At 48.7% G+C, this 14,398-nt stretch overlaps 1 protein-coding gene across 1 annotated transcript in view; it reads left to right on the forward strand.

Moving 5' to 3' along the window:
- The window catches only part of LOC115083973 (zinc finger protein 182-like), a 167,301-nt gene extending 153,382 nt beyond the window's left edge, over positions 1 to 13,919 (forward strand). Inside the window, exon 6 of the mRNA XM_029588154.1 lies at positions 10,095 to 13,919. Coding sequence (XP_029444014.1) covers positions 10,095 to 11,503 — 1,409 coding nt within the window. The 3' untranslated portion in view covers positions 11,504 to 13,919. The remainder of the gene's footprint in view (positions 1 to 10,094) is intronic.
- Positions 13,920 to 14,398: the final 479 nt, after the last annotated feature.

The raw sequence follows: 14,398 nt of genomic DNA on the forward strand, positions 1-14,398 counted from the left end.
CTCTCAGGATCCTGGTTTATAGGCTGCTGAACACAGATCAAGTGTTACGTTTCAGTCACTGGCCCACTTAACCCCGAATGCTGCCGAGGTCATCGCTCTTCTCTGCGGCAGGATACCACTAGGCCGTGCCTCTCTAGGCACATGCATACCACACTTCCTACCTTTTAAAGGCCCCGTGGCAGGAAGGTTGTCGGCAGTGCTGCCTGACTGTCATTCCTTCAGCTCTATATAAGGGCATTCCAGTCTGTGCTTCTTCATCTCAGCAAACGGGTCCTTGCCTTGTCCAGCCTGCCCTCCAGCCTTGCCATGTTTGTCTCCTCGCCTTGTCTGTCCATCTTACCCTTGTCTTCAGAGTCTGCTATTCCTTGTCTCTTGGTCTTGTCCTGTCTGTTCCCCTGTGTCCTCTTGCCTTGTCCAGCCTGCCAAGCCAAGCCTGCCTCATCCAGCTTGCCGAGCCTCGCCTGCCTCGTCCAGCCTGCCCTCCAGCCTTGCCATGTTTGTCTCCTCGCCTTGTCTGTCCATCTTACCCTTGTCTTCAGAGTCTGCTGTTCCTTGTCTCTTGGTCTTGTCCTGTCTGTTCCCCTGTATTCTCTCTCTTCTGGCCAGCTTCTCTAGTTCTGACCTCAGCCTTGTACTTTAACATACCCTTTGCTTGCCGCCTGGACCTAACCCTAGCCTTGAACCTGGACTGCACCTTGCCTGCCAACAGCCCTGACTCGAGCTGCCTCTGGATTCTGTCTAGCTCCTTGTAGCTTCCAGTCCTGCTGGCAACTGGATCCCAAAGGCCCAACCTGCAGGGGAGGCAGCTGGTTCAGGTGAAGCCTTAGCCTGTACCAAAGCATGTTCTCCAGCTATCAGCACGGGCCTTGAGGGTCCACCTGCAAAGCAGCATCAACTGTGCTTCAGCAAGAAGGGCTCATGCTCAAGCCATTCCTTACATCAAGTAATGGGCAGGGGATTTCTGGTTGTTCAGGGCTGCATGGCAGCAGCTATTCGCATATTTCCACTAACCCATCTTTATTTAAGTTCTTGCTCTCCTTTTCTTCCACCTGTCTAAGCACCTCATTAGTGAGAGTACATCTCAGTGCCATAGCAGCCTAGCATGCTTAAATTGAGAATAGACCAATCTCCACTCATTCATTGGTGTTCAAATTCATGAGAGGTTTATGGCATACTAATCCTCCAATTGTAAAGCCACCTTTATCATGGGACCTGAACATGGTTGTCACACAACTGATGAAGCCTCCCTTTGAACCACTGGAGTTGGCTTCTCTCAGATTTCTCACATGGAAAGTATTATTTCTTGTGGCAATCACTTCAGCCAGAAGAGTCAGTGAGCTCCAGAGTTTGGTTCACTATTCTTATAGCTCCTCCTCAGCTCAACCATCCCTTATTTCCGCCTTTTTACTTCCTACATATTTATGCTGTTGATAGCAGCCTTGACAGATAAGATGTTTATAGATGTACAAGCCGTTAAGCCCGTTAAAACGGGCTACATCCCTCTGTCTCTCACCTCCCCCTCATTCTCTCTCCCCTCACTCTTCACCACCCCCTACCTCCCTCCCTCTCACCCACTCCTCCCTCTCCTCTCACTCAGTCCCTCCCCCCTCTCTCCCTCCCTCTCACTCACACTCAGTCCCACTCACTCTCCCTCAGTCCCACTCCCTCCCCCTCCCCCTCAGTCTCACTCACTCCCTCCCCCCTCTCTCCCTCCCTCTCACTCACACTCAGTCTCACTCACTCTCCCTCAGTCCCACTCCCTCCCCCTCTCCCTCAGTCCCACTCCCTCCCTCTCTCAGTCCCCCTCTCTCAGTCCCACTCCCTCCCTCCCACTCTCTCTGTCCCACTCCCTCCCTCCCTCTCTCTCCCTCCCTCTCTCTCCCCTCTCACTCAGTCCCCCCTCTCACTCAGTCCCACTCCCTCCCTCTCACTCAGTCCCACTCCCTCTCTCTCCTCCCCTCTCACTCAGTCCCTCCCTCTCTCTCTCCTCCCTCGCTGCCGCCGCTGCCATCCGATGCCGCTGCTGCCACCCGCTACCACCGGACGCCGCTGCCTCCCGACGCCGCCGCTGCCACTGGACGCCGCTGCCACTCGACGCCGCCATTTTTTTTCTTTTTTTCTGGCTCAGACCGATGTGCTCGCCCGCACATGCGCGGTAGAGCTGGTCTCTACTGCGCATTTGCAGCACGTCGGTCATCCTTCGTTTATTAGGTAGGATATAGTTCCTATTTCATTCAGTTCCTATCTGGTACGCAGTTCCTATTGTATTCAGTTCATTATTGCTTTCCATCTCCTTCCTTTATTTCCACCTTTATCTCCTTCCCCCATCCCTCATCTCCCTTTTCTTGCCTGCCCAATCTCCCCTCCCCTTGTTTATTGTAATTTTCCTCCTTTTCAGTTCATTGTAAACCAGCATGATGTGTTTTACGAATGTCGGTAAAGAAAAGCTCATAAATAAATAAATAAATAATTCCCTGTACGTACCAGGATCATTCCAGACGGTGGGTTATGTCCCCTGTCCAGCAGATGGAGTCAGAACAGACTTCGAGGGGCGTTACCAAAATAATCAGTGCACCCTCTGCTGGAGCTCCACTAACTGGATAGTGCACTGGAGCAGCACTATCTGCTGGAGTCTTTCTGACTCCAGCAGATGAGAGTTGGGGAACCAGCGGCTTCCCCAGGGTGGCAGGGTTTTCAATTTTTCTTCTTTCTTTCCTATCCTGTCACTCCAATTTTGGATCAAGTTTTTGAGTTTTTAAAAAAAAAAAGTCTGTCAATTTTTGGGGAGGCGTGGCTAGCTCAAGTCTGTTCTGCCTCCTCTCTGGCTGTTCTTAGCTCCTTCCCTGGCTGGGGTAAGTGAGGGGTTGTTTGTTTTCCTTCGCAGGATTTTCCTTTTTAGATATTTTCTCTTTTCTCAGGCTTCATCACAGGTGCCCCGCGGAAGCCGGTGGGGCCGGCCTCTCCGTGCGTTAGGCGCCATCCCGCGGTCCCGGAGCGATTTGTTTCCTCGGGCCCGCTGCCGCTGGGAGATCAATTCCCCGGCACGCAGGGACCTCCTCGGCGGGTTGTGCTGGCCGTTTCGGGCCCCCCCCCGCCGCACCTCTTGCTCCTCTGGGCCCCCCCCCCCCCCGTGGCCTTAGTTTTCTCCCCCGGCTGCTGTCATGCCGTGGCCGTCCCGATGCGCGGCCTGCGGCGAGCCAGGGTCGAGAATATCGAGGGAGGGAATTTGCTCTAGGTGCCTCCCAGGTGGGGAAGGCACCTCGCGGCCACCTAGCGCCTTTTCTTTTCTTCCCTCCCCACGGCCAGGGCGGCACGGGCCGGCCACTTCGCCGCCAGTGGCGGGAACGGCGGCCATTTTGGATCCCCAGCGAGATGCTGCCACGTTTTCTGAGCAGGAGCATGGGGATTTTCGGGAGGTTCCGCCTCCAATTTTATCCCCGGAGGGGGGCTTGCCGGCCCAGGGGGCTTCTGAAGTTCCTGCCCCAGGGCACCCCCCCAGCATGCCGAGATTTTCACCGGAGTTTATACTCCTCATGCACAGTGCCTACTTACAGGGCCTGAAGGCCCCCGGGGGTTCACCCTCGGGTCCCCCTCCGTCTAAGACTCCTAGGATTGCCACCGCTCCGCATGGGCCCCCCCCTGACCTGGTGGGTTCTGGGTCGGGGGCCACGGGTCTGCCGACCCGGGTATGTACTACCCTGAGTGGGGCAGGGGTCCCTGCGCCCTCGGGGGAGGACCCCCTGGGCCCGCCGGACCCTTTGCAGCCGGACACGCAGTCAGAAGGGGACCCCCGCGTGCTCAGGATTTTCCAACGGGAAGAACTGGATGACCTCATTCCTCAGATTCTCTTGGAGTTGGATCTTGATCCACTGCTGGACCCGCCAGCACCAGTTGCTCCCGCCGTCGCCACGTCATCCAAGAAGGGGGATCCAGTCTTCGCCGCCCTCCGGCCTAGAGCTCGGGCTTTTCCCACTCATGATTCTTTTCTGCAGCTACTCACCAGGGAGTGGGACGCGCCAGAAGCGCCTCTGAAGGTCACTCGTGCCATGGAAAAATTGTATCCCCTGCCAGAGGATTTCCTGGAGCTTATTAAGGTTCCCAAGGTGGACTCTGCAGTGTCGGCGGTCACTAAGAGGACGACGATTCCTGTCACGGGCGGAACGGCCCTGCGGGACACCCAGGACCGCAAGCTGGAAATTTTCCTCAAAAGGGTCTTTGAGGTCTCCGCTCTGGGGATGCGAGCTGTCATGTGTAGCTCGCTCGGGCAAAGGGCCAGTCTTCGCTGGGTTCAGCAACTCCTTACCTCGCAGGACATACCACCCGAGGAGACTGCCCAGGCGGACCGCCTGGAGTCGGCCATAGCCTATGGGGCTGATGCTCTTTATGATCTCTTCAGGGTGCTGGCGCGGTCCATGGTGTCGGTAGTAGCGGCTCGGCGACTACTGTGGCTGCGTAACTGGGCGGTGGATGCCTCCTCCAAGTCAAGCCTGGGCTCTTTGCCCTTCCGGGGCAAGTTTCTTTTTGGAGAAGATTTGGATCAAATCATCAAGTCCCTGGGCGAAAATGCAGTCCACCGGCTACCCGAGGACAGGCAGCGGTCTTCCCGGTCCTTTGCCTCTTCCAGAGCGCAGCAGCGCTACAGGGCTTATAGGCAGCCTGGGCATCGGCAAGCCGCCACCAGATCCCAGTCCTGGCCGCGGTCCTTTCGTCCCGCGGGACGGGGTGGGGCAGGGAAACTCCACCCCAAAGTCTAACCAATGATGCCAGAGTCGCCCACTCCTCCACTCCCAGAATTGGGGGTCGGGTAGCGGACTTCTACGAGGAGTGGGTGCGAATCTCCGCAGACCAGTGGGTCCTGGACACCATAAGGAATGGCTACGCATTGGAGTTTGTCCGCCCTCCGAGAGACAGATTTCTCTTTTCACCCTGCGGCTCGGATCTCAAAAGGGCGGCGGTGCAGCAAACACTGGACAGGTTGCTGGATATAGCAGCCATCTCTCACGTCCCTTTCGGCGAGGTGGGCTTGGGCCACTATTCCATCTACTTCGTGGTGCCCAAAAAGGACGGTTCTTTCCGGCCCATCCTGGATTTGAAGGAGGTCAACAAATCCCTGCGTGTCAGCAGGTTCCGCATGGAGACACTACGCTCTGTGATTGCAGCAGTACACCAGGGGGGGTATCTCGCCTCCCTGGATTTGACGGAAGCCTATCTGCACATTCCAATCCTTCCAGCTCACCGCCGGTTCCTTCGCTTCAAGGTTCTGGGTCAGCACTTCCAATTCAAGGCACTACCCTTCAGCTTGGCAACTGCCCCCCGCACCTTCACCAAGATAATGGTGGTGGTAGCGGCGGCCCTACGGAGGGAGGGCATTCTTGTACACCCCTATCTGGACGACTGGCTGATTCGTGCGAAGTCCTTCTCTCACGGCCAATCCTCGGTAGCCAGGGTAGTCCAGGTCCTCCGCTCCCTGGGATGTGTGGTGAACTTCTCCAAAAGCTCCCTCGTGCCTTCTCAACGCTTGGACTTCTTGGGGGCGAGCTTCGACACGCGCCAAGGCAAGGTGTTTTTGCGCCCGGACAAGGCTCAATCTTTGCGGGACCATGTACGTCGGTTTTCTGCGTTGTCAGAACCCACCTCCTGGGATTACCTTCAGCTGTTGGGAGTGATGGCCTCCACCATCGATATGGTACCCTGGGCATTTGCGCATCTGCGTCCTCTACAGGCGGCTCTTCTTTCCCGATGGAAACCTGTCTCTCAGGATTATCAAGTGGTTCTACCCCTCCCACCGACGGCCAGGGACAGTCTGAGTTGGTGGTTGGACCCGTCTCACCTGGCTCACGGCGTCTCTCTCAAGGCCCCCAATTGGGTGGTGATCACCACCGATGCCAGTCTCGTGGGATGGGGCGCTGTCTGCGATCGAAGCGCTACGCAGGGGACTTGGTCGCCAGTGGAGGCGACGTGGCCGATCAACCGTCTGGAAACCAGAGCGGTCCGCCTAGCACTATATCACTTCCTTCCGCTGGTGAAAGACCGAGAGGTAAGGATTCTCTCCGACAACGCCTCCACCGTGGCCTACATCAATCGACAAGGAGGAACAAGGAGCAAACATGTCTCACTCGAGTCGACGCCCCTGATGGCATGGGCGGAAACTCATCTCGCCCGGATCGTGGCTTCACATATCGCCGGGGTGGACAACATTCAGGCGGACTACCTGATCGTCAGCAGCTAGACCCCGGAGAATGGTCTCTCTCCGACGATGCGATGCACCTTCTGATCCGCCGATGGGGTGCGCCGCACGTGGACTTGATGGCGACCGCCCTCAACACCAAGGCCCCCGCTTCTTCAGTCGCAGGAGAGAGCGGGGCGCGGAAGGGGTAGATGCTCTAGCTCTGCCTTGGCCGACACACCAGCTGCTTTACGTCTTCCCACCCTGGCCCTTAGTGGGCAAAATTCTTCGCGGAATAGAAAACCACCAGGGTCCCGTGATCCTTGTCGCCCCGGAATGGCCCCGCCGACCTTGGTTCGCAGACCTGCTACATCTGGCGGTAGACGGTCCGGTTCGATTGGGACATCTTCAGCGCCTACTGCACCAGGGTCCGGTATTTTTCGAGCAGGCAGAACTCTTCTGTCTTGCGGCATGGCTTTTGAACGGCGTCGCCTGCGACACAGAGGCTACCCCAAGGCGGTAATCTCTACTATGCTGCGGGCCCGCAAGCCTTCTACCTCGGTGGCTTATGTCCGAGTTTGGAGGGTCTTCGAGTTATGGTGTTCCAATCAAGGGGCTCAGGCCACGGAGGCGTCGGTACCTTTGATCTTATGGTTCCTTCAGGATGGTCTGGACAAGGGCCTCGCCTATAATTCCCTTCGGGTCCAGGTGGCAGCCCTGAGTTCTCTTGTACAGAAGGAAGGTTCTCTCCTCCTCCAGCCGGATATCTCACGCTTTCTCAAGGGCGTCAAGCACTTACGACCTCCGGTCAGGGATCCTTGCCCCTCTTGGAATCTCAATCTGGTACTGCGTGCCTTGTCAGGCCCACCCTTCGAACCGCTCCGTGGAGCGACGATTAAGGATCTCACGCTCAAGACGGTATTCCTTGTGGCCATCTACTCTGCATGACGCATCTCGGAGCTTCAAGCATTGTCCTGTAGAGAACCTTACCTCCGATTTACAGGCTCGGGAGTTTCCCTTCGCACTGTTCCTCCATTTCTCCCGAAGGTGGTTTCTTCTTTCCACTTGAATCAGACAGTGGAACTTCCTGCTTTTGCTCCAGACGAACCCCTGTCACTTCGTCGTTTGGATGTCAAGCGCGCTTTGCTCCATTACTTGGAGGCCACTAATGACTCTTTTCGTACTCTGGTTGGGTCAGAAGAAGGGGTCACAAGCCTCGAAGACGACAATTGCGCGCTGGCTAAAGGAAGCCATTTCCGTATCCTACATTGGAGTGGGACAGGTCCCGCCTCAAGGCGTCATAGCTCACTCGACTCGTTCGTAGGCGGCGTCCTGGGCGGAGGTCCGCTCCGTCTCCACACAGGAAATTTGCCGGGCAGCAACATGGAAATCGCTTCACACTTTCTCGAGGCATTATCAACTACACCTAGTGTCGCCAACCTCTAGGCATTTTGGCGATCAGGTTCTCCGAGCAGGTCTTTCAGGGACCCACCCGATTTAGGGAAGCTTGGGTACATCCCACCATCTGGAATGATCCTGGTACGTACAGGGAAAAGAAAATTATTCCTTACCTGCTAATTTTCGTTCCTGTAGTACCATGGATCATTCCAGAAGCCCACTACTCTGGGATTCTTGCTGTTCCTGCTCGGGTGCTTTACTGTCGATGTCCTCTGTCTGTTTTCCATTTCTTCCCTATGTTCACAGCTCCCTACAAGTTGTCCGTTTTTTGCCGATAGTTGGCTGTTTGAATTTTCATTCATGTTATTTAAACTTGATCCAGACTGTTATTGTTCTACTGGGGCTTTGCTATACGTTATACTGAGCTCCAGCAGAGGGTGCACTGGTTATTATGGTAACGCCCCTCGAAGTCTGTTCTGACTCCATCTGCTGGACGGGGGACATAACCCACCGTCTGGAATGATCCATGGTACTACAGGAACGAAAATTAGCAGGTAAGGAATAATTTTCTTATATGCAATTCTTCTACAATAGAGTGGTACTCCGCACTCATCCAAAGTATCTACCAAAGCTGGTCTCGGTTTTCTATATAAATCGGGCCATTGTCTTACCTACATTATTTTGGAGACCACATTGCATGTGAGGGTGAAAATGCCCTCCTTTCGTTAGACTGTAAAAAAGCTTTAGTTTACTACAGAAAAATAATTCAGCTCCATCCTCTGGCCTTGCAACTATTTGTCTCTTATGATCCTAACTAACTGGGCATAGCAGTTGCCAAACGTACATTGTTCAACTGGCTAGCAGACTGTATTGCACATTCAGGCTGATGCAATACAGACGCGCTAAAAACGTGCATCCAAACTGGACGCACTTTTTTTAACGCGCACACAGTCACCTCCTGGGCACTTAATGCAATAGGCAATGAGCCGCCATGCTAAAAAGAAACGCTAGGGATAAATTGTGCATCCCTAGCGCGTCCATGGCATTAGGCGTCCAGGAGAAGTGGTTGTGCGTGGGTTAGGAAAACAGACACATCCGTTTTCCTAAACCTCCACGATATTAAGTCTGAGGAACTACAGAAAAGCAGTATTTTCTGCTTTTCTGTAAACTTTTGGGGCTCCTCAAGACTTAACATCAGCTCCTGGACTGGTATTAATTTTTGAGAGTAAAAATGTGCACGTCGGGAGCACATTTATTTTTTATATAAGGGGGGTACTAGCTAATAATCTCATCAACATAGCATTTACATGTGATGAGCTCTGTTAGCTATGCACTGATCCTCTTATTACAGAACTGGTTATGGACGTGCATCCAAAACACGCATTCAACTGCAGGTTAACCTGTGCGCTAGCCTGAGTGCATGGTAGTGCGTCGGCCTGATTATGTGCTAGCAGGCCTACAGATTGCAGATTCTATTAAAGCTGATTAAGTTAAGAGTCATGGCTGCATCAGTAGCTCATCTGCAAGCTGCACCTCTCAGACATCTGCTAACTTACAACTTGGTCATTAGTGCACATTTTTACATCCCATTACTGTATCGACAATCTTTAAAAGAGTGACAGTAAATTCAGACAAGCAGCTTTGCATAGCTTGTTCACCCAGTAGTCTATTCTTCACAATGGGGTCTGGATTGCTTTTTAAGTAAGTGCTGTGCTGCAACCCTCAGCTTAGGACTAATGTGGGGACATGTCATGGCAAATTCAACCCTGCTTGTTGACAAAGCAAACTGTGTTCCAACTACTTTGCTAAATTTAACTCTAAAATTGACTGAGCAGGGTCTTGAAGCAACACCTGAGCAGGATTTCCCACACATGCTCAATAGGGCATAAGTTCCATGAACTTAGAGAGAAGGGCCCACTTGATGCCATCTAATGATATCACCCACATGTCGAGGCTAATTCATTCTGTCTACAAAGAGCACTGTTTACAATAAGAAAACTTGCTTTTCCTTTCAGATTTTGTTTCTTTGCAGGTTTGTTACTTTATTGGACCACTGAAAATGTATACAGATACTGCAAGTGATCTTTTGAGATCACACAGGTTCCTTCTTCAGGTTTCATTATATACAGCAAGATCTCTGGATAACTGCAGAATTTGAAAGTATTGCACTGAGGCTATATTTAAAGCTGATCCTTGGAAAGGTTCATGTTTAAAAATGTGTGTATCTGTGTAATTTTAAAACTTAGGGCTGAACTTATATTCAGTTACTGAGCTTGAGGGGGCAGAAAATCAAACTCTGCCCTGATTGAATTAGGTAGTTTGAGTGAGTACATGGCCCTGCTATTTTAATAATACTGGATACCTATATTTAGTGACTTCAGTCAGAGACCTTTACCACAGAGACACATTCAGTATAGGAAGTTCTCCATACATATCGCATGCTTATTTTGAGTATATTAAAATTTGGGGGGGTGTTAGGCCATACATAACAAAATATATATATTTTTTTTTTTTTTTATTTTATCTTTAGTGTCTGATTGCCCAAAGGAAAGCAATCAAGTGGAATTTGAGAACACCCATCCTGAAGTACAGAACTTCAAAACTAAGGAAAGTCTGTTGACACTGAAAAGAAAAGAAAATGCCCTACAGCAGTCCACTGGTAGGAAGCAATGGAACGATGATGGGCGAGACTTAAGTCAGAGGGAAGTGGTTGATGGGCATAATGAAAACTTCAACCAGCCGTCCAACTCTGCAGAGCATCTGTTAATCCACCAAGAGAAGAGAAAGAAAGAAGTGATAGAGTGTGAAAAGAAGGTTGATGATCAAACAAAACTTGCCTTAGGTCAGAGAGATCATAAAGGAGAAACCATAAATCAGTTCCATATAGATGGGAAAACCTTCATAGTACGTTCAATTCTTGCGGAAAAGCAGAGAAGCGAGGACCACTACAAGTGCCAGAAATGTGAGAGAAGCTTTAGCAAGGAGTTACACCTGACGGCACATGAAAGAACTCATCGAAAAGAAAAAATATACCAGTGTACAGACTGTGAGAAGAGTTTCCATCATAAGTCTGGTATCTTGGCACACCAAAGAATCCACTCTGGTGCCACACCCCATCAGTGTGCAGAATGTCAGCAGTCTTTCAGTTATAAGTCCGCACTTATTGTTCATCGTAAAATTCACAGCAAGAAGCCAGTGCAGACACCCCAGCTGATTCAGAAGCTACAGCTAGTGCAGATGCTACAGCCACTAGATAAAACGAATCCCCAACCTGTAATCCAAATAGGAGATAAGCCACACAAGTGCTCCTCCTGTGAGAAAAGATTCAATGACCCAGCTCTCCTTGTTGCTCACCAAAAGGTTCATGCAGAGGACATGCCCCATCGATGCAGCCAGTGTCCTAAAGAATTTGAGAATGCGGCTCTCCTTGTTGTTCATCTGAGAACTCATATGCCCGATAAGCCACACAAGTGTGACCAATGTGATAAAAGCTTCAATAACCCATTACTCCTGGTCAATCACAAAAGAACCCACACTGACGAAAGCCAGCATCCATGCAACCAGTGCACGAAAACCTTCAATGACCAGGCATTACTTTTGGCTCACAAAAAAATCCACATAGAAAAGAAGCCCCAGTGTGGACAAGGCAAGGAGAGTGGTGGTACGCCCATTCAAGAGAAGCCTACTACAGTAAAACTGCCCTACAAGTGCAACCAGTGTGACAAAAGCTTTAGTTACCAGACAATGCTAAATGAGCATCTGAAAGTCCATGTAGGAGATAAACCACACAAGTGTGATAAATGTGAGAAAAGCTTCAATGACCCAGCCCTCCTTGTTGCTCATCGAAAAACACACACGGACTTGAAGTATTTGAATGCAAAACCTGTGCAGACACCTCCACAAGGCAGTCAGCCCTCAATCACAAGTCAGAAGACTTAGGAGTGGAGCTTTCTCTTGTTCAAATACTTCATATGGCTCATATTTTGTTTAGTGTTAAAACTCAAATGCAGTGGTTTGATTACATTGTTTAGCATTGGCTATCTTGCTGCATCTATATACTGTTCATAACCTCAGCAACAGCAAGATACGCACTTTTTTTCCTCTAGAACACTGGAAGCTTTTGTCTGCAGGACTCTTAAATTATGTCATTTCTGCTGCACAAATAATGTTTTTTTTCAAATCCAAAAGTAAACCAGTCACAATTTTAAAATTGTGATTTTACGCAAGCTCAGACACCCAGGGAAAAGGGAAATTAAGATATTAGAAAAAAATACTTATTTGGAAAAGAAAATGCATGTAGAAAAAAGTCTGTCATATTTACTTCAAATTGCAAACATGTCTTTTCACTGGTTTTGTTTTTCCCCTTACTGTTGTTCACAGTTCTTCCTTTATTTAAAACAATTTCTTATGTTCTGGAACAACTATAGATGTGTAACAAAAAAAAATACAAGGAATATGGACATAGTTTCCTCTGGTGCTGCTGTTCAGATGTTTATACTGTGCTTATATTCTCTGACTTTAGTTATCTGATGATAAACAGCACAGATGCACCCTGATTTTTTTTTTTGTGAGGGGGATCTAATTATGGGAGTACCACAGGAGAAAGAGCTTTTAAGAACATACTTTTTACTTTTGCTTTGTTTTTGTTCATGCTGCTTGCCAAATGATTTGTTTGGTAGTACTGTCGATTCAAAGACCAGGCCTATGAATATAAATAATATCTTAAATGTAGAACTTAAAATCAGGGGATTTTATTATTTTGCAAGGCTCAGGGCTGATAAGGGCTCTGAGTTACTAATGCCACTGAGTTCGTGATTTCAGTGGTTGGGTCAGCACTGTAGTTTCCGTAGCTTTCATATCAATCTGAAAATAGTGGAAACCACAGTGTGTTACGTTTCTGTTTAACTTCTATGAAGAGCATGGAATCCCGCCAGTATTGTGACTGCAGAGTTCAGAGGATGAGCCTGCAAAGGCATAAAATGGTGCTGGCTAGCCCTCCTTAAAATAGCTATAAACTTTATTAAACTAAAACCTAAAGGAGCGGGATTAAATCATAATGCATTCCAGAATGTCAGAATCCTTGGAAGTCTTCCTTCAGATATTTAGAAAGTTTACCGAAAAATTTAGGTTTCCTGTAATTTGTTGGAAAAAGGACTGTAAATTTATTTTCTTTTTCTGTTGGATCTGAGGGTAGTTTGTCTACCTTCCCTATGTAGTCCAGCACCATTTTGTTGAAAGGATTTCCCTATTGTTGATAATTTATAATCAGTTTGCAGCAACAAAGCTACAGGGATATTGTTTTGTATCACAGGTATATAGCGAGAAACCTTTATAGCATCCCAATATGTCAGTTTTCTGACTATTTCCTTTCTCAGCTAGCATGTCCATGATTTCATCTTTTAAATATTTTTTTTAGTATCTTATTGCACCAAATAGTATTGACATTTCACTTTCCTTTTTTGACTGACATTCATTATCCTCCAGTAAAGCATGATGCGCCATAATCTGGCATGCGGCCTTGAAGAGCAAGATGGAAGTCAACCAATTTCCAGTTCTTTCTTTATTTTCCATCCTTTCCCTTTCCTCCCCCCAATTTTCCCCCAGTGGTCTTTGAAACTCTCCTCTCCCCAAGACGCATGCCTGAGTGACGCAGAGGACTGGCCCAGATGTTAGAGGGGCATTTCCTTCAATGTGCACCCTCAATGCATGGTAGCAGTAGTCGTCTTCCCTTCCTCAGCACACCACTATCACCACATCCTAAGCCAAACTGGTCCCACAGGACAGGATTCAAGCCTAGATCCACTGCAGCATATAGTGCTTTGGCTTGAGCCATACCCACGTTTCAGGATTTTTTATTTTTTAAATAATTTTTCCATCAAAACGCCAGAAAATTATACAAATACCTAAATCCCACCCAAAAAGAAGGTGACGTTTTTTTTATCTTTTGCAGACACTCCCTAGTTTTGCAGAAGTGCATTTTTCTTACCTAATTGTTAACTGAGTGGCGTGATGCTGGTTTTCTGAATTTAGATATTCTTCTGTAGCCATATTGAACTTTAATTGTTTTATACATTTACAGTTTGCAGAAGCATCCAAACACCATTTTTTATTTTAAATATATCTAAAACTCTGGAGAAAAACACATTTGTCAAAAATGTATATAAACTCACTAGATGGCATAGTTATCATTGATGGGATGTTTCTGACCTTTTTGTGTTATAAAGACTTCTGGGTAATGAACCATGGTCAGAAAAGTTGAGGATGATCATTCCCTCATTTTACTGTTGGAATTTTTTATGAAAATAACATGTATTTTACAGGTTACTTAATAAAAGCATGACAACTTTATCTTGAAGAATCTTGGTACTTATGGACAGTCACAACGTTACTAATCAATGTGAGTTCTAAATTGGTATTCTAAAGTAAACCAAACAGAAATAGAGGCTATATTAATGTTTTGGCTTATTTTGTTTTTCCACGGCTTTGTGATTTGGGGCATAGCAGTTTCATTCTGATGCTTTAGGTTTCAAGCGCAGTCAGAACTGGTCTTTACAGGGGAAATGGTGCTGTGATCCTTCATGTTCAGCTACCCAGGAGAGGGGAGGAGAGTTAATCACATTTGTACCCTGTCCCATCTTGAAACCAGCCATACAAACAATCTTTCTCTGATTGAGAAACAGATCACAGTTCCCTCAAGAACTCCACATAAGGTCTCTTTTACCCCTAGATTCATCAAAATGCTATAATTTTCCCATGGATAACTCCCCTGATAAGAAAAAGGAGTGTGGCTATGTTAATTTTAGAATTACCACACCGTTAGTGCTTCGCATAGGT

Source organism: Rhinatrema bivittatum, chromosome 2, assembly GCF_901001135.1.
Source record: "Rhinatrema bivittatum chromosome 2, aRhiBiv1.1, whole genome shotgun sequence".
In the NCBI taxonomy this organism is placed as follows: domain Eukaryota; kingdom Metazoa; phylum Chordata; class Amphibia; order Gymnophiona; family Rhinatrematidae; genus Rhinatrema; species Rhinatrema bivittatum.